The 24,100-nt window shown below is 36.0% G+C and overlaps 2 protein-coding genes across 4 annotated transcripts; both read left to right on the top strand.

Annotated features, from left to right (window-relative positions):
• The first annotated feature begins 883 nt into the window (after window positions 1–883).
• Window positions 884–13,747, top strand: LOC104893043 (bZIP transcription factor 68). 2 transcript variants are annotated; one of them, XM_019249546.2, is made up of 13 exons: window positions 884–1,198; window positions 1,302–1,404; window positions 1,534–1,590; window positions 2,035–2,109; window positions 2,412–2,501; window positions 2,590–2,649; window positions 2,755–2,924; window positions 3,708–3,762; window positions 6,334–6,364; window positions 6,453–6,661; window positions 11,467–11,544; window positions 11,659–11,784; window positions 13,131–13,747. In XM_019249546.2, the coding sequence occupies exons 2-13, from the start codon at window positions 1,339–1,341 to the stop codon at window positions 13,227–13,229; spliced, it is 1,116 nt and encodes a 371-aa protein (XP_019105091.1). In that variant the 5' UTR covers window positions 884–1,198; window positions 1,302–1,338; the 3' UTR covers window positions 13,230–13,747. The 2 variants fall into 2 exon arrangements, with proteins under 2 accessions (XP_019105091.1, XP_010677384.1); XM_010679082.3 differs by having other exon boundaries at window positions 885–1,198; window positions 6,453–6,739.
• Window positions 13,748–15,089: 1,342 nt separating this feature from the next.
• On the top strand, window positions 15,090–22,055 carry LOC104893042 (UV-B-induced protein At3g17800, chloroplastic). 2 transcript variants are annotated; one of them, XM_010679081.4, is made up of 3 exons: window positions 15,090–15,423; window positions 20,233–20,516; window positions 21,114–22,055. In XM_010679081.4, the coding sequence occupies exons 1-3, from the start codon at window positions 15,280–15,282 to the stop codon at window positions 21,931–21,933; spliced, it is 1,248 nt and encodes a 415-aa protein (XP_010677383.1). In that variant the 5' UTR covers window positions 15,090–15,279; the 3' UTR covers window positions 21,934–22,055. The 2 variants fall into 2 exon arrangements, with proteins under 2 accessions (XP_010677383.1, XP_019105089.1); XM_019249544.3 differs by having other exon boundaries at window positions 15,091–15,423; window positions 20,236–20,516.
• The last annotated feature ends 2,045 nt before the right edge of the window (window positions 22,056–24,100 follow it).

Here is a 24,100-nt window from a genome sequence, read left to right as displayed (position 1 = left end):
GCCTAGTGATTAAAATTAAGGTGCTGTGAGTGATATGTCACATGTTCGAATCCCCTTTCCTTGATTCAGTAGAATCTATCTTCTTATCAAGGGATCCTTGGCCTAGTTGAGTAAAAAATAGAATAAAATTCCTGTACGAACTGGGCTAAACTGAACCCTAGACCCTAGTGATTTAAACTTTGAATCACAAAAAACGTAGGCCTAATTTGATCTATATCTCTATTATATAAGGGAAGGGGGAGCAATGGTGTCCTCTTTTGAAATGCCTATTTTGCCCCCCTTCCCATTCTAAATTACAATTTCACTTACAAATTAAAGGGGGCTTCAAACAAAAATACAAAAAATATAATTATAACAATCACTCACAAGTCAACTAAAATCATAAAATTGCATAATTTAGGTTATGTAAATCACTAAAATGAGAAAACTTTATAAAAACTTAAAAATTCACTTACAAACTACAACCTATGAAAAAATTGACTTGAAATCAAAGTGTCCACTTTCTTTACAATTTATGAAGTATTGTACTTAATTCAAAAATCAACTAAAAAATTATAATCTTAGAAATCATACATAAATTTAATAAAATTTCTATTTTGTTCATAGAATTTAACTTTGAAAAGTTAAAAAAAAAAAATGGTGAGAGACTTAAGTGACAGAAACTAAACCAATCAAATTTTGCAACTAATAAAAACAATTATACTTTGTATGTCTAATGTTCAAATTTTGACTCTTATGCCGAAGAAAATCGAGTTTCTGTTTCGAAAAAAATTTAAGCACGCATCGCGTGCAAAAAATTCTAGTATAATATATTTAATCCTACCCGTAGAAATAATCCACATAGGACATGCGATTGCCGATGGATGTACACATAACACATCCATTCCACGCGACAACGACTTTGCCACGGCGACATTTTACTTGATTGACCTCCGTCTCCCACTCGTCCCCCAATTCTGAGCCCTAATTTCATTCAATTCAATCAATTTTCCCCCCTTTTGATTTTGATCTCATTTTATCCCTCAATTCTCCTTTCTTCAACTTATTTCAGATTAATTCTTGCTCAATTCCGATATTTCATCAGTTTCTTTTCGACATCACATTCAAATTACTTCTGCTTTCCTCTCATTGTTTCTGTAATTTCCTCTTTGCTTGTTTCTTTCTACGATTTGAGCAGCTTTTTATTTTAATTTTCGGGGTAAGTTTCTAGCTTTTTCGTGTTGATTTTATGAGAATTCAATTCAATTCAATTCATTTTTGTTTGATTTCGTGTAAAGGTGGTTAATTTTGCGTTATTATAGGATGAACTTTTGGAGTTGGGTATTCAATATTTGAATCATGGGTAGCAGTGAAACGGATAAAACACCCAAGGAGCCGAAAACGCCGGCTCCAATTACCACCCAAGTATGATTTAACTGTTAAATTTTGGATCTTGGTGTTGAGTCATTTATTCAATGTGGATTATAGAGTGAGTGTTGTTTGAAGTTTACTATGCTCAATTTCCAAATTGCTATGTTGATATTATTGTTTCAGGAGCAGTCTTCAGCGACTAGCACGGCAACTGTGAATGCTGAGTGGTCTGGGTTTCAGGTGTGTTAGAGAGTGTGCCTCTATATTTTGGTGGTCATTCATTTTTTGATCCTACTAGTGTTACTTGGAAGTTGATTTGGGTCTGGGAGTACATCAGTATTGAAGTTGCTGAAATTTGGGGTTTTGCTCTTTTGGTAGAATTTATGGTTTTGGTTTCATCTGTAAGGTCAATTTGGCATTTGTTAACATCCCACTGTTTGATATTGTTGTTGTGTTACTTGGATTCTTAATTTAAAACTTGAGTACCCATGTGGGATATGGAACATTATGACAGGGGTATATACACTTGATAGTTCATTTTGATACAATATGCCATTTTTTTGTGAAACGGGTAGCCTAGTAGGTGTGTTGGAGTAACATAAGTTTGGTGCGTACTGATGATTTTGGATCTTGATGATTTGTTTTTAAGATGAAATTGTGGTGATTTTTCTGGTTGTTGAACAGGCATATTCACCTATTCCGCCTCATGGTTTCATGGCATCTAATCCCCAAGCTCACCCCTACATGTGGGGTGTTCAGGTATTCCAATCATAACTTTTTTCATTTGCTAGGTTTTCTATGTTGTTTGTAGTCATGTCTGCACCTGTTTGTTGCTGCTCTTGCAATTTCCCTGGAGCATGAGCACATCATTGTATTGTCTTTGTTGGAGGTCTATCATTATTGGAAAGAGTTCTTGGTTGTGAGCATGGGGTCAGGTACTTAAGTTATAGTGAAACGCATAGAAGGTCTTAGTAACTGCATAAAACTCTCGTACCATTTTACGCTCTTAGTGCTGGCTATAGCTGAAAGTCTTATTTGCTTCTATGATTCTCTTTTTGCAGCACATAATGCCTCCATATGGTACTCCGCCTCATCCATATGTGGCCATGTATCCTCATGGTGGCTTATACGCGCACCCATCTATGCCTCCGGTATTTTTGAATAATTTTATATCAGCTTCACTTTTACATATTATGGTATCGGCTCTGTATCCGGATTTAACTTAATTATTTGCCACAGGGTTCTTATCCTTTTAGCCCATTTGCGATGCCTTCCCCAAACGGCATAGCTGATGCTCCCGTGAGTTACTAACATTACTTGAATATGCTGTTCTTTATTAATTTGTTCTCTCAGCTGTGTGGTGATCTTCACTGGATATGAATTTAGAAGTTGTTACTTTTGCAGGGAAATATTCCTGCAAGTACTGAGGCTGATGGTAAGCACCCTGAGGGGAAAGAGAAGTTGCCGATAAAAAGATCAAAAGGTAGTCTGGGCAGTCTTAATATGATTACAGGCAAAAATAATGAAGAAGGCAAAACAACAGGACCTGCTGCTAACGGCGCCTGTTCAAAAAGGTATGTACTCCCTTGTCCCCTGAATAGAGTAACCATTTCGTTTGGACACAAGTATTAAGGAAAAATCATAAGTGGGACCTTAGTTGTTAATTGACAATTGAAAATTGAAGTTGGTACACTATTCATGAATTGTTTATTGAGGAGAGAGAATGTGGGGGAGTGCGTAATCTTGTAAAGTGGAAGCTAAATAATATTTTAATTGGTGGACCCATACCAAATAAGAAAATGGGAAAATCTATTTGGGACAGACATAATGGAAGAATGAGAACTCTATTTAGGGACGGAGGGAGTAACATCCAACTATGGCACTCTTTGACTCAGTTGTGGAGTTTACGCATATGTCTTCTGCTCCTTTTTTGGTCTTTGGTGCCTTTTTACTGTCTTCTTTTCCAAGTTGTCTGCTGTTTTTGATTACTCCAAAACATCAGGGATCAGAGGCTTGTCTAGGTTGTAGGTTCTGCTGCTTTCTTTCAAGTTTTGATCTTTTGCACAACTTTTTCTTAGCTGCTTGTGATTTCTATTATATTCTAAAAGAAATTAATTTTTTTTGCTTTTTGTTCAGGGTTTTCATTTTTATTGTTTGTTCTATTTGCGAAGAACTAAAATTTCTGATTTATTAAGATCGCCCTTAAGTTCCTTTCTCTTGATCTGTTTCATTGTGATACTTCATGTCTACAGTGTATATCACATGGAACTTTTTTTATATTCAAGGATGTATAACAACACTATCTGGAATCTATAATAAGTGAATATGGCTAACTATGATTCTGCATGGAATTGCAGTGCAGACAGTGGAAGTGATGGTTCAAGTGAAGGAAGTGATGCAAATTCGCAAAATGTAAGTCATTTATTTGTTTATCTATTTCCCACCATGCAAGTTCTACGCGTTAAGTCATCTTTTTTACAATTGACAATTGGGATAAATATCCATCTTGCATGGAGCAGACAATCAATTAAATTTGAGATATTTTAAAACTAAGATCATACTGTATTGTAGCCTGTAGGAGGTTATCCTTACTGAACGTGCTATTTCATCTACCTTTTTAAATAGTTTGTAATGTCTTAATTTTATTGCTTTGTCAAAACATGGTGTGGCTAGTACATAATATCACACAGCTAGAAGGAACACAAAGAGTGGAAACATTTCTATGAAACCCAAACGATTCTTCTGGGGTAGTTTCATCGTATTTTAATAGTAGTAGTTGTAAAAAATCAATAAATATGGGCTCTTACTTTTCCTTCATATTTCCGTTGCTTGTGGAGACATAGTGAATGTAGTTGTTAAGTGGAGTTCCATCTTTTATAATCCGTCTACCCCATTTTCATTGTAAAATATCTTTTTAGCTTATCACATTAGTATTATTGAATTTCAAATTTTCATGGCTGCCTTTTTTTAGTCTATATATTTGTGCTTCGTGTTGAAAAGTTTCTTATTGCTTGTAATTTCTATAGGAAGTTATTCCTTACTTCCCTTTTTGATTTTTTCTAAGGAGAGTGGGGGTATTTCAATCGTCAGTTGAACGGTTGAGCATAATACTAAGGAGATGTATGGACTCTTTTGTCATTGCATCATTCTTTTCCTCATAATTGTTTTGTGGCAATAATAGTTGAATTATGAAATAACGCTATGTATCCAGGATGAAAATACCATTGTGTATATTGTTTGCGGATGATATTGTATCGGTGGATGGGAATAGAGATGACTTGCATGCTAAATTAGAGCGATATAGGGAAAGATTAGATTCTGGAGGGTTTAGACAGAGTGCAAAATGTACTATAAGGTGTGTTAGGCTAGTAATGTAAGAGAGTCAATCGAGGGTGTAGTAAATTTAAGGGAAAAGTATTGCCTAGTAGTGATTACCTTGTTTTTATGTTACAAAGGAGTGGAGAGTTTGACCAAAAAATGACTCATAGGTTATGGGTAGGGGTAGGGTGGCTCAATCGGAAAGAAAAATAACTAGGATTTTATGCAACCTCAGTGTAGCTCCAGGGTCAAAAGGAAAATTCTATTGGACAACTATTAGACCAACTTTATATATGGGTATGAGTGTTGGCATTTAGGAAGGATCATATTAGGAAGATGTAATGGTAAATGTGCACATGTTGAGATGGATGTGTAGGAAAACTTTAAGAGATAGTATACGGAACTAAGATATTCGAAAGAGGTTTGAAGTTGCAATATGTATAAGAAGAGAGAACATGTTATAATGGTTTAGGCATGTCATAGTTGATCTGATGATTCATCATTTAGGGTAATGGAGAGTTCGGATATTGGAGTATTTGAAGATTAACAATGAGTGTTTCAGGTTTGCTAGATCAGATAGAGCTTGATAGATGAGAACGGAGGCAAATGATCTACCTAGAGAACCATTGGTAATAAAATCTTGACTAATGCGTTTGACCCCAACTTGTTGAGATTAAGGATCTGACATCGTTGTTATGCTCTGAGATGTTCCTACATGGACTATGCAATTTCAGTGTCACCTTCAAGGCTTGAATTCATGTAAGCGTATCTCCAAAAGTTCTGATGAGGTTAAGTTATATTAGGCTTTCTGTTTCTTACAATGACTTTAGAGTGTCACTGTGCCTTCTATTTCCCCTTTTCAGCCATGCTACTCGTTTTTTTTTTTTAAACATTCTCACGTCATGTAGTTGCGTCTGATGCTCAACATGTAGAGTGTACTGTAGACACAACATTCCTTTTTGGGCAAAGACGTGCAAAATTTAAAGCATCGCAAGTTGTTAATTCAGCTGGTCTATTTTTCATGTTTGTTTCCTCGTTTTAAAGTTTGGTCTTCATTATCATTTTATAATTATGCCTTATTAGCAAGATGGAAGACTGGTTGATGGATCTTTAACCCATTAGGAGTACCTTCACGAATGAATGTAGGGCAGTTTTTTTGAGTCTGCTAGATAGCCATTATTGAATAGCACCTTTTGATGAGAGATATGAACAAGAGGCTTTGAGAAAACTAGTGTTTTGCAAGCTTTGTTTTGTCGATGTTAAACGTGTCTCTTGTTGAGAATTCATTTATTGAGTCACTTCAGTTCACTTCACTACCTTCATCGTCACCACCACCTGAGTAATATCTTATTGAGATTGGGTCTCTGGACGTCCATATGTATGCAGGCTTATTCTACTAGTCAAAGACTTATAAAGAGGCTATTCTTGACGGGCCTTAGATTACCTTGATGCTCACCAAATACGTTTTGCGTTGAAACTTTTGGTGGCTAAAAAGTATTTGAGAAATTTAGTCTTTATCTGAGTCCATTTGAAACTATTAAACTTATTTTTTTTCCCCTGTTATTCCGCTCTTTAATTCCATCTATTGTTTGATTTTACGGTTATTCATTAGCATTTAGCATCCTGTTAGTCACTACTCATAGTTGGCTTGCTTTCATTTCACAGGACTCTGGAGGAAGAGAAGAAGCACAAGAAGGTTCAAATAGGCAATTGCTGATTCTTTAGTTTGACACGTCAAGTTCTTTGTTACTAAAGAAATATGCTTCTTTTCCCTGTCACTACAGCTGATGCATCTCAAAGTGGAAATTCCGCTCATGTTGCTCAGAATGGCGTCTTAAATGCTCCTCATATGGTGAATCATGCGATGGCTATGGTGCCAATGACAGCACCTGGTGCTCCGGCGTCAGTTCCTGGACCTGCCACTAATTTAAATATTGGAATGGATTACTGGGGTGCTCCCGCTTCGTCTCCTATCCCGGCTATGCGAGGAAAGGTTCCTTCTGCACCTATTGCTACAGGAATTGTTCCAGCTGGATCACGGGATAACTTACAGTCACAGCTTTGGTTGCAGGTTTAGGTTATTGTGATTGCTTGTTTTTGGTCTCAGTATTTTGTTTGATTCATCATGCTATATGTTAACTTAAACAATTGCATGGTTTTGTTAATCGTTACTATCAATCATATCATTCTAAGAACTGCAGTTGGCATTTTGATGTGGTTCAGATTGAGATCTTATAGTCTGTTTAGATGTATTTTTCACTTGGTTAAAATATGTTCTTTTAATTTGTCAGAAAGTACCTACAAAATCAACATTCTTTTTTGATAAAACACCTTTTATAATTTATTTTTGGAGAAGCACCTTTAAAGACACAGTGTGTGAAGTAAGAGCTAAATTCTGGAGTGAGTCAAATTTTCAGTTGTTTGAAGTTTTTATCCAGCCGCCTTTTTCCATCTTTTAGTTGTGTGCATCCCGCTCTTTAACTTTCTTTTCTTTTCTTATTTTTCTTGCTCAAATCCCCTGCCATAGAACCCCCCCATAGCCACCACTGCTACATCGGTCCACCCTCATGCCACCCACCTCACTGGCCCGGCTCTAGCTTGGTCAGTAGGTATTAGTACCTTGCCTCTCTCTCTCTCACCCATGAAACGTAAATGGTAAGTTAGGCTATGTTTAGTTTACCTGAAATTTTCTGATATGAACTTATCTGATTTGATCTGAACTTATTTTTTCTGATCTGATCTGATCTGATCTGAACTTATTTTTTCTGATTACAAGATCTTATCTTTTAGATTTTTCTCAATATATAAGAAAAAATATAGTCATGTGGGGTCTTGTTTGATTCGTCTCAATGAGTACTTTATTAATATTCAATTATTATAATTTTTACTAATATGTAATGAAAGATATAATGATTTTTAAATATAAGCATAATCTGAACTGATCTGATCTGAACTTATTTTTTCTGATCTGATCTGATCTGATTAGATCTGAAATAAGCAAAAATAAGGTGAACTGAACATAGCCTTAGTTAGAGCTCCAGTCTAATCTTATACATAACTTTGATATCAAAGCTCAAAAAGATTTGTGTTACAGTCAGTTTCTGAGCTTTTTTTTTTTATTTCAATGATTTTCTTCTAAAAGAAAAACTTATTACAGCAGAATAAATTAGCAGACTTACCTAACAATTGAATGAAACTCTCAATTGTAATCATTTTTTGTCCAGTTCCTTAAACACCAATGATGTAAATTGACGAACACATGGTGATGGTACAGTGAGATCCTATCAAAATCAAAGAATCTAAATTTATGATGATTTCCTTAAAAATAAATACAACCCTAAATCTGAAGGAATGTCTAGATTTTGGTGTAGCCTACGCAATTATTCTGGCAATCGTTTTATGAATCTGATGGGGGAGGTAGGGATGGTGGGGATTCTAGGGCGGGAAGGGAGAGGGAGAGAGAGACACACACCTAAAGTGGGGGAAATTAGCAGGGGAAAGGTCAAATTACTGGAAACTGATTTTCTCACTTGAAAGTTTGATTTAGGTGCTACTCACAAATTATGTGCTTTAGAAGGAGCTTTTCAACAAAAAATATCGTAAAAGGTAAACTCTCACAAAATGTTGACTTTAAAAGGTATATTCAGACAAAATATTTCTTAAAATTATGATATTTATGCAGTGGTGAGTTGTCCTAGGGTTCAGAGTTTGACTTATTTAGCGTAGAATCTGGATGTTTGTGCTGCTAAGGAGCTGGACCATCAAAAGCAGTGTGGTCCTGGTCTTTTGGGCTCATGTAGATACTAAGGTGGAAGTAACATTTGAGCTAGTTATTAGATCACGACAGCAGCCGATAGAGACTCATTCACCATGAATTCCTGAAGCAATTTTGGTTTTATAACTCCAGTGAAGGGCTTGGCATTATATTCATTTAGCTACATGGAAACCGAGAGGGCATGTTTACTTGTCTAGAGCAAGTCAAAGCTTTCTCTTTTGAGAAGTATAATATTATGAGTATGTAGCAATTGTCCCTATGACCCAAGTGGGTTTCCGGTGGTATATAACTCTCCTGCTTGTCATGGGAAACATCTTTTTCTTTGTTTGGCGAGCCTTCTCTTGGAAATCTGCTCCTTCTATTCCCTGTTTTAGACTTGTAAATAAACTTTTTCCTTGCAGTAGGATTTTCTAGTAATATTACGATAGATTACTAGCATAGATAGTTAAAATTATGGAAATAGAAGTGAGAGGTAAGTTATGCAAGAGACAAACTTTGGGATCTGAATACTATGCTATAAGAAGGCCAATATGTGATATTTATTCTGATTTTGAGTCTAGCAATGTTTTTGCTTTATTTTACTAGGTTATTTTGGAGTTGGTGGCTAATTATTCTTGGGAACTATTGGATTCATGAGCTTGTGTTTTTATTTTCAACAAATTGCTTAGTGCAGATTATGCCATAGAGCTACAGAAGAACTATATTTGGTACATACTGATGAATGATACTCTTGGATATAGTGTTTAGATTGTGAAATGCTTTCTGCTATCTAGAAACTAAATCTACTTGCTTCTAGGGCTTCTTCTGGTGTTTCATGTCTGAGACTTGTGTTATTTTGAGGCAATTTTTATTGGCAATGTGTATATATAATTTTAGTGGAGCTTGTAGTAGTGGCTGCTTCTTCAAGTGAGGAAAGCATTTGCTGAGTAGGTTGCATTTGAAAGGTTTATATATGATTTGACCGACATATTCCACTTTCGAGAAAGCTTGTGGTATGCATGCATGTTTTCTTTTGACAGATTAGAGTGTGAACATTTGGGCTCTCTTGCAAATTTAGTTGAAAGGTATAAGCTGTTATCCTAGGTTAATATATTGGAAGTGTTTGGCCAGAATAGTTGTTGAACTAGCTGATATGTTCAGAATGGCATAAGAGGATGTTTATGTATAGATAGGCTGATGGACCTTAGGTTTTATAAGTAATGACTAATGAGGGAAAGGATGAAACTAATTGGCAAATTATTGTTGGATTAGTTTCATTTTAGCTAGCTTAAATCTTCATAATTTTCTACTTTGAGCATTTCTGAAGTAATTAGATGGCTTCACATTTTAGCTAGCTAAGATGCCTTGCTAAAGAGTATTATTCTTGACATGGTTAAAGTGTTTTCCGAGTAATTTTTTAGGATTTTACTGGTTGAGGTTCCTCCCTTCCATCATTCAACAATTCTTCCAATTACAAGAGTAAGTTTCTTTTTTCTTCCAGTTACAAGAATATATTTTTCCTCTTATCTCAGTCACCTTTACTAGCAAAGGATTGCTTGAAGTCTGCTTGCAGGCTTTTGTATATACGGCTTTGTAAGGAATTTCGTGATATTCCATTTCCTACAAGTGCAAAGCTAGTCAAATTCTAGTACCAAGTAGCTCTTGTGATGGGTTCTTGAAACGGGAGGTGCAACATGTTGACATGGGTAGTACTACCCTTGAAGCTCTCTCCTTAGTGATTGCTTAAGGCTCAATCCATACTCGACTATTAATCCTGAAAGCCTATAAATCCTCATATGTCCAGGATAATGTAGATTCTTTGTTTTTGTTATGTTGTTGTATAGAATCGTTGACGCAGAGGTTAGTGAATAGATGCATCTCCATTGGCAGGTCTGAATTCTTGTGAATGGTTCATCGTGTTAGCTGTTAGCACAAGCTTGCTATTGCGCCTCTCGTGTTATCACGGTTTTCTTGTATAAGAGTTGCGTTGAAATTGAGTCTTAGCATCAACTTATTGTTTTATGGGATTGTATTTTCTAGGGTTTGAGTAATTTTGCTTGCTTTTCAGCCTCTATTTGCTGAAAAACAACTCTATCCTTGATGTTGATGCTTCAGACATTCTCAGTATTATGTGCAGTGGTTAGTTGAGTTTGGAGCAGTACAAGGATTATGTAGTGAATAAGAGAAAGTTATGATCACATGGAATTAATTTTTTTTAATTGTCAACTTGCTGGCTGATAGTCTACACACTACAGTATAATTATAGTCTAGGTTGCACAAAGACGGATATGGGTACGGGGATGGAAAATGGCAAGATTTTGAAATTTTAGGAATGGGTACGCGTACCCATATATAGTTGCTGAATTGATGCCCTTCCTATATATTGTTGACAGTTGGCGAGTGTTTCCTAAGTAAGACTAAGGTCTTTTTAGTAAAGGGGGCCAGCCTTTGCCCTGCTTTTGGAGGTGGACGATTTTTATGGAAGTTCACTTCAGTCTATCTCTCTATATGGCTATATGAGGCTGTTGTGCTGTACTGAAGAGAATTAGTGAGTCAGATGACAGTTGCATATTATAAACTGTCTGATGGCCGGTCAAGGATAATAGGGAGGACAGTTCATATCTCTAGTAGCTGGGTCATTGAAACATGTCTATTGAAGTTGAAACCTTTTGATAATGCACCTGTTGCAAGCTTGTGGCACCTTGTTGTGGTGGTGACTTTCAGTAGGCTGGGAGTCTTTTGCTCCAGGTATCTCTAATTTGGTTGGTGATATCTTAACTCTGGATGAACTGCCACTTCCAAGTGAGCGGTTTCTTATTCATTTACGTGTGTCGATAGTTTCTTGAAGTGTCCTGTAGTTCTGCTTTTTGCAAGTTTTACCTAACTTTCATGCTCGTTGATTGCTGTTTGTACTGCTGCTTTAAGTCTAGCTTGTTACTTGTATAGTTGAATTCTTGGTGTTTCTCTTTTGATCTCATAGTGAGTCTGTTTCCTAATTGTTGACCTTTTGGTTCTGTACCGTAAACTATTGATCTTGTTTACAGGATGAGAGGGAAATTAAGAGACAGAGACGTAAACAGTCTAATCGGGAATCTGCTCGTAGATCCAGACTGCGTAAGCAGGCAAGAACGATTTTCATCATCTTTATAGTGAAATGGCTCGTATATTTCCATCATCCTTAACACAATTACAATCTTTATTCCTTTGTTTTTATTTTTCTTGATATTGGAATTCAGGCTGAATGCGATGAGTTGGCCCAGCGTGCTGAAGCATTGAAAGAAGAGAATGCTAATCTTAGATCAGAACTTAGCCGATTCAGGAGTGATTATGAGCAGCTCATGGCAGAGAATACTGCACTTAAGGTACTTTGTCAGTCTCATATGTGTACACCAGAATGGTGTTGCCTTGGCAATGACATGTCTTTGTTTCAGATATGACTTAGAAATTGATTTGCACCTTTGCCATGTTTTTATCTTCCCTGCAAAAGGAAAAATGAGTGATCAATCCTTGAACCCCTTTCCTCTCAATTCATATAAATTATTATAACCACTAAACCAGTTGATGGAATGATAATCTTTAAAGTAAAACGTCTATTAAGTACTTTTGTAATGTACGAAGAAAAAGAATAAAGGTTAATTCCACAATCTGGACATTATTGCCCATATAACTAATATGGCTCTCAAACCTTTTAGACCCGTTCCTATGCAGTATTATTACTACCCTTATAATATCACCCCACCTTCACTAAGATTTGATCTACTGTCTCGGACTACTAATGATACCAATTATATCAGCATTTTAAGTGTAATTCAGAAGTCACATTTTATAAAACTCTGCGTTACACCAGATCAAAGACCTATATAATTATTTAAACAAGAACTGTGTGTCTGTATTGATGATTTTGGTATGCAAATCATATTTTTTTTCCAACCTTTTTGCATCTGAAAATTTAGTTGATCAGGTGCCTGATGTGTATTTGTGTTCCCAACTTTCAGTTTACAATTTAGAAAAGTTTTCTGTAGCATGCTAGCTATACAAGGAACTTTCTTGAACTTACAAGGAACACTTGTCCCTAAATGGTAAGGGACACGATTGAACAGCTCTAATGGAGAGTTGAAACCGCTTTAGACCTCTTTTATTTTTTCTGCATCTTGTGGTTTTCCTTTATCGAACATGTTTCATTCACCTTTATACCATGTGACTGAAATATTATGTACTTTAGCTTTTTTAATAATTGCAATAATTTGGAAATCAAACATTTGTAAAAATTTATAGCTGATTCATCTTGGAGTCTTAAGGTTTACCTGTGCAAAGCTATACTTGAGGCAATCAGATAAAGTGTACTTGCTCAAAGTACGGATAGAGCCGTAGAAGGGTCCTGTTGGATTTTTAAATTTTAAGAGATCCTGTTAGTTTGTAGATCGAACCATTCACTTAATAGATGCTATGAACAAATCAATTGACATTTCATGTTAACGTTAAAAGCTGCAGTCGTGCTTCATAATAGTCATTTGGGTTTGTGCATGTTCTCTCTTTAATTGTGATTTTCTCTTTAATTGTCCATGCTGCATTGTTCTGAATTTATGTTTTCCAATTATCGTGAAGAGATGCTTGGAACGGTCTAATACTTTTTTCTTCTTATTTTTTGGAAGAAACGTTCTGATTTCTGTTTTTAAGGCAATCACCAACATTTATATCTGCTTTTCAGGAGAGACTTGGTGAAATTCCCGAAGATTTGGGATCTAACCGAGCTGGACAACCTTTGGTTAGTGAAACTCAGGAGAGCAGCAAAACAGATCAAGTGTAGAGCGGTGATTTAAGATCTGAGTCATCAATTATCTGCTTCACCCAAGTTTTGAGAAGCATAAACTAACATAGTAGTTACATGAAAATCATCAGTATACTTCTACTGTTGCATTTGCCAAAATCTGACCTTTTAGTTTAAGAATCTAGTCTATCTCACATGATTCATAACGTCCTATTTGGCAAATCTCAAATTTTTGGGATCGGTAAAATTGTGGCATGCCCAGATTCCCATTTGTATTGTTGTAGAGGTAGTAATAGAGTTCACACTGTGAGAGTTGATTGCCCTAGATGCGGCTTACTCGAAAAAATAACTCTGAGGATGATGTACAATTAACGTAGCTGTATATGGAAGATTTTCTTTTCTTTTTCTTGGTCATGTTTTGCAATGTCCTTTGTAGCTGAAAGGGCATTGATTATTCTCTAGGATTCGTACGCTATAGCTTCTAAATTTTACCTTATTGCTGAAATATTGTGGCATTTTATGGCAGTATGAATGAAATATTAAGTCTAATTTTGTGACGATTCGTTTCGGGGGTTACTGAACTTCACTGATCTGGTGCAAATCATATCCTCCAATGCGCTGAATGCCCAAAAAGTCTAAATCAATATGCTCATTTTCGGAAATGCCTTTTTGAATATGAATATGCTTTGAGTTTAAGTTAAAATATCTGTAATGAATACATTGTACGCTGATTATGGATGAGGGTTAAATGAATATGCTCATTTTTAGAAAATGAATATGATCAAATATAAACTGAGGGGAAAAAAATTGCTATATATCTGTAATGAAAACATTGTAGGTTCATTGTGCATGAGGTTAATCTTCATTTCAAATAAATGTCTTCATATTGAGCAATGTTGGAATGCTAGTAGCCTCTCGCTTCATCTACTCGCGGAAAGAAAAATAGAAGTTATACTCGATCAAGTATAACTACTCTTGTTGAGCAAAAACTATTAAAAGAGACTATCTAATTTTAGTATAAAAGTAGACATAGTCACTAAATGGATTAAACTAGTCATCGAAAAAAATTATCTTAGTTACTATTGGGCTAATTCGCTGTTTAATATTGGGCTAATCATTGCCTAATTTTAATTTAAAAGTAGACGGTCTCTTACAAGACGGTCTACTTGTTGAGTTGTTGTGCACTTAGAATATAGTTGTCTATAATGTAAAAATGGATTGCGTCATGAATTGAGGGGAGAGTCTTCTCCTTTGATCTCTAGAACGAAATTTGTTCCCATGGTAGTGGGAACTAGGAACATCTTTGATTCTGATTATAACAACTTTATCCTTGTGAAACGCTAAATCGAAATCTTGTAGGTTTTAGAGTTATAAATCCACTCATTCAAAAAATGTGTATCTACATTGATTGAAGAAACTTCTAAATGTGAACTATTTTGAATATTTTTGGTAATTTATGTAGCGAAATTAATACTCCCTCCGTTTCATAACATAATGCTTGTTTCTTTTTTACACGGTCTCCAAGACGTAACTTTGACCTTTAATATCTTCAATTCCGTATTAATAAAAAATATAAAAAGTTGATATTATGAAACTACACATTGAGACGAATCTAACAAGAGCCCACATGAATATGTTTTTTATATATAGAAATGAGAATATTTGGTCAAAAATTTTAAAGTTTGACCCACCAAAAATGAAATAGGCACTATATCATGGGACGGAGGGAGTAGTACATTTCTTCCAAGAGGTAGTATATTTATAAAATAATTAGTAATGATAGTATAATTTTTTTTATATTAAATAACTGTTTTTTTTATTTTTATAATGGGAACAAAATGAATATCTAAAACGATTCTAAATTGGCCAAAGCTAGACCATGTTGTCATTTTATTACTTTTCTAGAGAAATTCTCATTAAAGAGAGAGAGGAAAGTGAGAGAAGAATAGAAGCAAAGATTCTAGGATTTGTGAAGACAAAAAAAATCTAGGGACAATCTAGCGTAATTTTCTCTCTCTTCTAGCAAAAGAGCAAAAGAGCAAAGAGCAAAGAGCAAAGAGCAAAGAGCAAAGAGCAAAGATTAGAGAAGATGCAGGTATCAGGTGTCATCGGCGATGTTTTGGTAGCCATACCTTCAACAGGTTGTTATCGTTCAACTGAATTCAAGAACACTTTGCACCCTTTTTCAGATCCTAAGTATTCCTTTCTTCATGCTTCTGCTAACTGTCACAAAGTAAGTTTCTTCCATTATTCAATCACTAAATCTACTCTTATCAGATACCATTTTCTTTATCTCATTCTTCTTCTTTTCAATTTCAATGTTATTCTTGCTACTTTACTTATGTTTGTCTTCTCTTTATAAGCTCAATATGAATTATATTAAAACTAGAGTAAGTTTAGATTAAATTCTCAACTTTTAATTGTGTAAAAGAACTTGGGATCGAAGAAAAGCTAGATACCTTTAATGGGTTGTTGTGGATTTCTGTACCTTTTATTTTGTTTTGGGTGAAATTCGTTGAATTTCTTGGTTTCTGGTTGAAATCTTGTATTAAGTAAATGAGAGTTTCTCTTTGTGGGACAAATTAATGCAATAAGCAAATGAAAATCCTTGCTTTATTCGTGTTTTCGCCTTTTCTTATATGTATTGAGGTTTGGAGTTGGGGGTTGGGGAAGGGATGGTATACAAGATGCATTGCAGCATTAGGCTATGTTTGTTTCTGGCTGATTTTGTGTCTCCTGTAAGTGTTGGCTGTTTAGCAGTTAGATATTTGAACTGAAACTGTTTGGGAAATCTAGCGTGGCAGCTATTGGTACCATGGATGTAAATGGTATTGATAGCATATAAGATTTGAATAGGTGTGTGATTCAGCTAAGAATGAGAGAAACAAATCTTTGAAGCATTAAACTTTTCCTGAAAGCTTGATCACATTAGAGTATGTATTGCCATCCATCTAGGCGTTGCCTTCTGTTTGTTTCTCTTCACTATTGTTTTCTTCTTTTTTTTTCAAATATTGGTTCTATCATGTATCTACAAATGTTGCGCTACATTCATAGAAGCAAAGGTTATGTATTATGATTATGACACTGGTTAATTGTCTAATTTGCTAAACCCCTGCGAACTGTGGTTTGATGTGAATTGATACATGCTAGTGGTATACCTTTAGTAAATCTTGATACTGAATTGTGTTTCTGTATGCATTCTTGTACCGCGAATCAGGTAAAACTGGACCAATTTTATAGAAGTTAGATATGATTTTTGCAAATAAGGGTTTATTATTTAGGTGGACTTCATACTTTGGAATTTCAAGGTTAGCCGGTTCTTAATATCGTTGTAAAGGAGAGCGACTGAGAGAGAGTTCGAAAGACTTTGATGGTATGGCCTCCTTTGAGTAGCGTCGAATTTTATTTGTGGTAATATTATAACTTGGTTGACTGAAGCATATTTCTGAAATTAACATGCAATTTTGATGAGAGATGAGTGGAGGGGATTTTATTATCCAATTGATTTGGGGAAAGGGTTTAGAGTTATTCAAATCTTTATCTTGGAGATTAGTTGTATAGGCCATAGGGGACCATGGTGCTTGGTTCTAATTTTTGCAAATCCTTAAGTGTTCTGTCTGGGTTATGTCTTGTTTTCTACATGGGGATTTTCGTTAGTATCAAAAAAATGCCAAATAACACAAACAGTTCTATTGCGTCTTGAATGGATGCTTAGGAAATGTAATTATGCAGAGGGTACTTTTTGTGAATATATGATGAAGTTAAAAGTTGAGACAAGTTGACAACCCCAATTCTAAGCATACTTTGGTGAGAGCTTTCTCTGCTTTGTGACAATGGTAATGTAGACAGTGTCAAAACTCAAAACTAGAATTGGAAGGATTGTGGGGGAACCAAATAATACAATAACATACATTTAAAGAAAAGGTTGGAACTATTTTTTTTTATTGTTTTAAGATAGAAGAGGATCTTAGTAATGAATGCATTATAATAACAATCTTTGAACTTCTTTTTCCCTATTTTGAGATCCAGTCTGGCAATATGATCATCGTGTGGGGTTGTAAATGAGACAAGACAACTCACGAGCTACTCAAAGGCGACTCGGGTGAACTCGAATCGAACTCGAGCTTGGCTCAAGATGTTGACGAGTAAATTTGAGCAACTTAAAACTTGATTTTAAAACTCATAAACTCCGAAAAAAATCTATTTAAGTAGTATAAAAAGCAAAATGCCTCTATGCAACATACCATCTACCTTAGGGATGTTAATGAGATGAGGTACTCAAGGTTCGGTCAAAACGCGACACATCAGAGTCGGTCAAAACTCTGCCCAAAATATTTAGCAAGTCAAGCTACTGCAAAACTCGAACTCCACTGATATCATTTACACCCTAATCACATCTATGATCTATTCATATGATAACTCTTACAATTCTGTTCCTTATGTGATGCACGTGCACTCAAATGATGGTGTGACTTTTTCACAAAACCCAGTTTAAATATTATACAAAATCTTGTATAAAACTGTTTTACCATAAATAATGGTAAGACGGGAACTTTTTGTCCAAGAAAAAGGTCACTTATAGTAGAAGTGACCCTTTTTAGGTAATAGGTTACTCTTTGTTTAAAAGTGACCCATTTAACTTATAAGGTGACTCCTCTAACTTAAAAAGTGACCATTTTAGAGCAAAGAATGAGATGAGGTAATTACCTATTACAATAAATTTCTTTCAAAACATGGTGTCAAAACAAGGCCGTGTCGTATCGTATCGCCCGTAACGGAAATGTTTTCAAATTTACCGAACCGATATTATACGCATCATAAAGGTGAAAAAAAAAACCGCGGTTTAGGTGGGTTCTAGGATATCTCATGATTTAAGCCGATATTTGGCGGTATGACAACCGCAACATTTCCGAACCTGCATCACCGTGATTGTTATTGCGATCGTGACCGAAACCGCATTTTCGAACAATGTTTCAAAATACTACCAGATGATATTCGCCATTAAGTTTGGCGGTTTATTCCGTCGTTGACTTGCACATGGTAGTCCTTTAGTTTCTTATATAGTGGTATAATGCATCACATGTACAACATTTATACCCTAGAACATTGTAATTAATCGAAAAGTCGTTACACAGTAGGTTCCAATTTCTTTTATTATTATTTATTAAGAAAATTAGCTAAAATTAAGTCAAAGTCTAAATTTATCTGAAAAAAATATAAACATCTACCAAAAAATATTCGATTTTAACTTTCAAGGAAAAAAATTAACGCTCTTTGTTTATGTAAAATGGAAAAATGTATTACAAATGAAAAGATAAAAAGAGGAGAGAAGGATAGTTAGTAATGATTCGAAAGAAGGCAAACAAGAAAGGAGAAGTGGCGTTCGGAAACCTTAAACCTGTGACCTGCTGCTGCAGAACAATTAGTGTTCAAATTATGGTCACTGACAAGAAATAGAAAAGAAATCTTGGCCTCATTTCAGCTTCTGATCAGGTTATATCTGTAGTCATTTCTACAATTTTTGCCTGAACCTTAGCCAAATCTCTTAGCTCAATCTCATCAACCAGAGGCTAGTTAATGCTCCGATCCTGGAATACGATTTATTAGTTTGCTACCATCTATCTCTGTACGGAACCACCCTTGGTCCAGAGCCCTTGAAAGAGGTAGCTGTAACTTGTGAGAGGCTCTAGCAACTACTTTCTCTATCCCATTGGAGTTTGTCATGGTTTTTAATAAATGGGCGGGTGAGGTTCACTTTTTCACTTTTCAGAAGATGTGAGTAGTGAGCTAGCAAATTGGTGGGAGCATCAACATTTTGGGACATCGCTAAAAAGGGTCACGGGCAAAAACAGAAAGGGAGGGAGTATGAATTTTGTTTATGTTGAATATTAACAGAAAAAGAAAAGGGAGAGATAGAGAGAAACAGAGATTCAGGGGGTTTCCTGTTTAAAATAGATTTGTATATCCGTAGGAGTGTAGAGATTTTTGATTGATTTGATGCTTTGGAGATTCTGAAAGTAACAATTATACTAAGGACTTGTTTGGCTCACCGTAGGAAGTAAAAAATCCCATGAATTTTAAACGCACATGAAGTAAGTTCTTCATTAAATTCATGGGAATTGAAAGATGTTGTTTAATTAACTCATTAGGGAAATAGGACTTCCCATGAATTTCTACTTACCTAGGGGAGAGTAGGTAAGCTACTTCCTCCACTTTGTTGGAAGTAGAAGGTCATGGGAGGTTCTACTTCCCTCATTTTGTAAACCTTTTGTCAACCAAACAACAAGCCTATCTTATACTTTCCAGGAAATAGATATTCCCATGATTTTCTTGACCAACCAAACAAGCTCTAATCATCCTCCTTGTCAAAGAAAGTGACTTTATGCACCTTGTGTATATTAAGAGGAGATGGCAGATGGTCAGTGTGTCTGTGCTGTAAAGGGACATCTAAATTCGAATGTGAATTCGTCTTTTATCATGGTGCTCATCTACACACGTTATCTGAAGTTCTTTAATCCTAATAATGCTGTTAGTGATGGATATATTTATTATTGACTCGAGTCTTCTTTCCGGGTGATGATCGACTTCCTACATGGAACTTGGAAGGGAAGAAGTCTTTTGTATTTTAAGATTTGTAATTAGACCTTTCATGAGGGCTCTTCTGATTTCTGAAAAGTATGTAAATCTTTTTCAATTGGCTTATTTGTATTAATTGTGGTTATCTAGGTTATTATGATAATTGGAAAAATTGTAACAAAGGCAAAACAAAAAAGGTTCTTTGAACCATTATATTGCCTAAATCCATCTTTGCAGGCGTGGAAATATCATTAGGTAGAGTGAATAGGGAGAAAAATGGTTTGGTGGTTTTATTATTTCCAACACTAGAAATTTAGTTTCCACCAAGCCTAGATAAGCTGTTCTTGTAGCCACTTTGTAGGCCATTAATTTCTTCCCTGTTGATGTCCGTAATCCTAAATTAGAGGCTTATTGGTGTTTATCAGTTGGCGACTCAATTTTTATATCCTTACTTGGATCTTTACAGCAGAGCTCTAGTTCGTTCTACATCGGAAAGCTTACCACAGGATTGGACAAGAGCAAGTCGAGGGGATTTTTGGTGAGAGCATCTGATAATTCTGGAGAGAATTTGACGCCTATTGCTCCCGTTCAGTTGGAGTCCCCAGCTGGGCTTTTGTTGACACAAATATTGCAAACACATCCACATCTCCTTCCTGCAGCTATTGACCAGCAGCTCGAGAACCTGCAAAATGACAAAGATGCCCAAAAGGAAGAAACCCCATCATCATCTCAAGGCCTTCCCCTATACAGGTACAGATCTCTCTGCCTGTTTTTTTATTGTAATGTATTCTAATGTGAAGCACTGCTCATTGTTTATTATTTTTTCTTTTCATTTCCCTCCTATCATATCTTCTTGATGAAGAGGACAACTTTTGTCTCGTGATTTGTAAAAGAAGGCCTCTTATCTATTAGCTTTCATCCGGGTCCTATTTTCATTTTCCTTCGAAACCTACAATTGTGTACTCTAACGACAAGCTAATCAGTCTTTTGATCATTTCTACCCCTGTAACCAAGAATTACCTTTGAATGTTAGCCTCTTCCTCTCCCTATAAAATGACATCCTTTTGATTTGTCTTCGTGGTGCAATTTTCTTTCCTCTATATATGACATTGCCACCAGTGTTACCAATCGGCTGTTAACCCAGTCAATCTCAGTATCTCACTGGTGTCCCATGTATTTCAGATGAATGAACAAGATTCTACACTATAATTCTGAAGCAGCTGCTCATTCTCCATCCTGCATATCAGTTGAAACATTATTCATGCAAAAAGCTGCTTGCTATACCTATCTTTTTGATCTCTGACTGATCTGACTCTGACAAAAGTAACATGAGAATGATAATTTCAGGAGAATAGCTGAAGTAAGAGAGAAGGAAAGACGGAAGGCCTTGGAGGAGATAATATACTGCTCAATTGTACAGAGATTTGTGGAGAGAAGTATCTTAATGATCCCAGAGATATCCCAAAGTCCAGATATTACTGGCAGGGTGGATTTCTGGCCAAACCAAGAACAGAAACTCGAATCTGTACACTCTACTGAAGCAATCGAAATGATACAAAGCCACTTGTCCCTCGTGCTAGGTGAAAGGCTTGTGGGTCCCTTGCAGAGTCTTGTCGAAATCAGCAAAATAAAACTCGGAAAGTTGTATGCTGCTTCTATAATGTATGGTTATTTCCTTAGAAGAGTAGATCAGAGATACCAGTTAGAGAGAGCCATGAAAACTCTTCCCGAGGACTTTGGCAAAAGTACTACAAGATTTCAGGATTCTGTACCTCAGAGCCCGTTTTGGGATCCAGATTCACTTATCCAAATCCCAGCTGATGAAGAAGATATGGTTAGTTATGGGGAACCTTTGGATATTGGTGATGGTAAGTCCTATAAATTAAGGTCATATGTCATGTACTTGGATACTGATACTCTTCAGAGATATGCTACCTTACGATCGAAGGAAGCAATGTCGCTGATCGAAAGACAGACCCAATCCTTGTTTGGTCGACCTGATATCAAGATCGCTGAGAGTGGTGTATTGGAGACACAAAATGATGAAATTATTTCGATTTCTTTCTCAGGATTGACAATGCTTGTTTTAGAAGCAGTTGCATTTGGATCATTTTTGTGGGATTCAGAAGATTATGTTGAATCAAAATATAGTTTTGTTAGTAGCTGAGAATAGCTATTATGGTATTACTTTCATCCTTAAAGTGTAGAGAATAAACACATTTTATTTGTTTGCCATGTATATTGCCTATTGGTACGTTTTCAATGGAATGACAGTATTCTGTGTTGCAACTAGGATGCTAGTGGCTGTATCCGTCACAAGGCCCATGCTCCTTGGTGGTCTGTGGGTCGTGCTTCAGCTACAGCTTTGCGGTTGAGCAATATGGCACGGCAGGCAACCAGTGGGCTGGCACGATCAGACTATCCGTGAAAAAAATGAAAAAAGCACGTAAAGTCGCTTGTCAGCTGAGCGGCTAGGCCTGTCCCCTTGAGATGGCCGGCAGGCGGTATGGCACGACCTTTGTGGGTCGTGCTGCCCATTGGCTGTAGCGCGCTTCCCTCGCTGGTTATTCCAACATCCCCACTGCCTCACCCCAACTTTTTTTTCCCCTTTTGGTGTGCATGATTGTTCATAGCAAAGTAGGACCCAAGTTGTAATATTCTGTTAATATGCAAGCTGTACTGTGAAGAGCAACTAGGCCCGCCCAATTGGCATTTTCTTGCTTGTCGCTTGAGCTACACGGAACTAGGAAAGCTACTGCAAAAATAATGCACAAATTCTCCTGAAATTTGAACACGAATTATACTTATCAGTTCTTGACACTACAGCTTGCATTTACGGCTCGTTTGGTAAGAGGTTATAAATGGTGGAAATGGTAATGCATTATAGTGTAAATTTATACTAGAAATCCACCAATGGTAATGCTACTTAATCACAAGATATCCATTTTCTTCCTAAAATCTCATTACTATCCATTACCACATGGGAAGGTGGTATTAGGTGGTACTGAAAATTTATAAAGGAACAACTATGTTTTGTGATAAAGTTTCATTCCTATGGTTATGGACATGTGAAAATCTTTACAAACTGACACTAAATTTCAATACCATTACCACTATTTATAACCACTAACCAAACGGGCCGTTAGTATTATCAAGTTAAGCTTGGCCTAGTGGTAAGGAAATAACTTTCCACCCTTAAGGTAGGAAGTTCGATCTCAACAAGGGGAATTTTGAGAGAGGGTTTTCCTTTACCGTCCTCCCAATCTCAAAGTGTCTGCCCGCAAATCCAGATTGGGTTAACCTATTAGAAGTTGCGGTCTGGCAAGACCCTTCATCTTACCATGGGGTCCCCAGTGGAGGCCCAAAATAAAGCTTGCATTTAATATTTAGTTATTTTTCGTACTATTTTTCCATTTTGTTATTGCTCGGTATTCTTTCTCCAACAATATAGGCAAAGTTGAGTCAGTAATTGGGTTAAGTTGTGAGGTTCTCCATCTTCCTTAATGAAATTTAGGGTTTGATTTACATCCCAAGCATTTGCTTCGTATTATTTGAAGGGCGGGGTTAAGGATGTATAGTTGTAATGAACCTTTGAGTAACGGCCATGTACAAGCGGACTTTAGAAGATTTCTTCTTACCTATTAAAATTGATAGTATTACCTATCAGTTCTCAATTTCAATATCAAAACTAAAATTCCTTTTCTATTATGTACCATACTATATTAACACATAAACCTGTGAACTGATTTGTACTCCTGAACCCACCTCTTGGCGGTAACATCAAAATGATAGTAACGAAAAAAAATTGTCCAAAAATCTTCAACTTTTGTTCTATATATAAAGATAACCATTTAAAATTAAGTGATGCCCTTTTATAAAAGTTGTAACCAAAGATTATAATAAAAAATCTCCTAATAAGTTGGTACAAATCACATCAAACTAGGGTCTAGGGAGGTGGTCCATAAACCAAAACAAAATTGGGTGTAAACATATAAAAAGTCGTTAATTAGACAACTGTTAAACCTGGACAGCGCCAACCAAAAATTGTTTCTTTTGGTACCTTATCCAGTTTTTGTAATGCCCATTTATTTGGGTTGTTCATAACATGCGTGACTTATATGACTGACTATACTCTCTTACAGTTGGGTGCGTGGATGTGCCCAATTCTTCGGTCAGCGTCATCACCTGCGGGTCGCTACTCGCTTCTACCAGCAGGCATTTGCAAAATTTTGAATACTTGCAAGTTGTAATAACACTACTTAACATGCACTATTATACGAAAATACACAAGGTGTTAAAAGGATTTTAATAATAATTTAAATAGCGGTAGGATG

The sequence above is a fragment of the Beta vulgaris genome, chromosome 5 (genome assembly GCF_026745355.1).
Source record: "Beta vulgaris subsp. vulgaris cultivar EL10 chromosome 5, EL10.2, whole genome shotgun sequence".
Classification (NCBI taxonomy): Eukaryota; Viridiplantae; Streptophyta; class Magnoliopsida; order Caryophyllales; family Amaranthaceae; genus Beta; species Beta vulgaris.
This window is presented reverse-complemented; position numbering and strand designations above follow the sequence as displayed.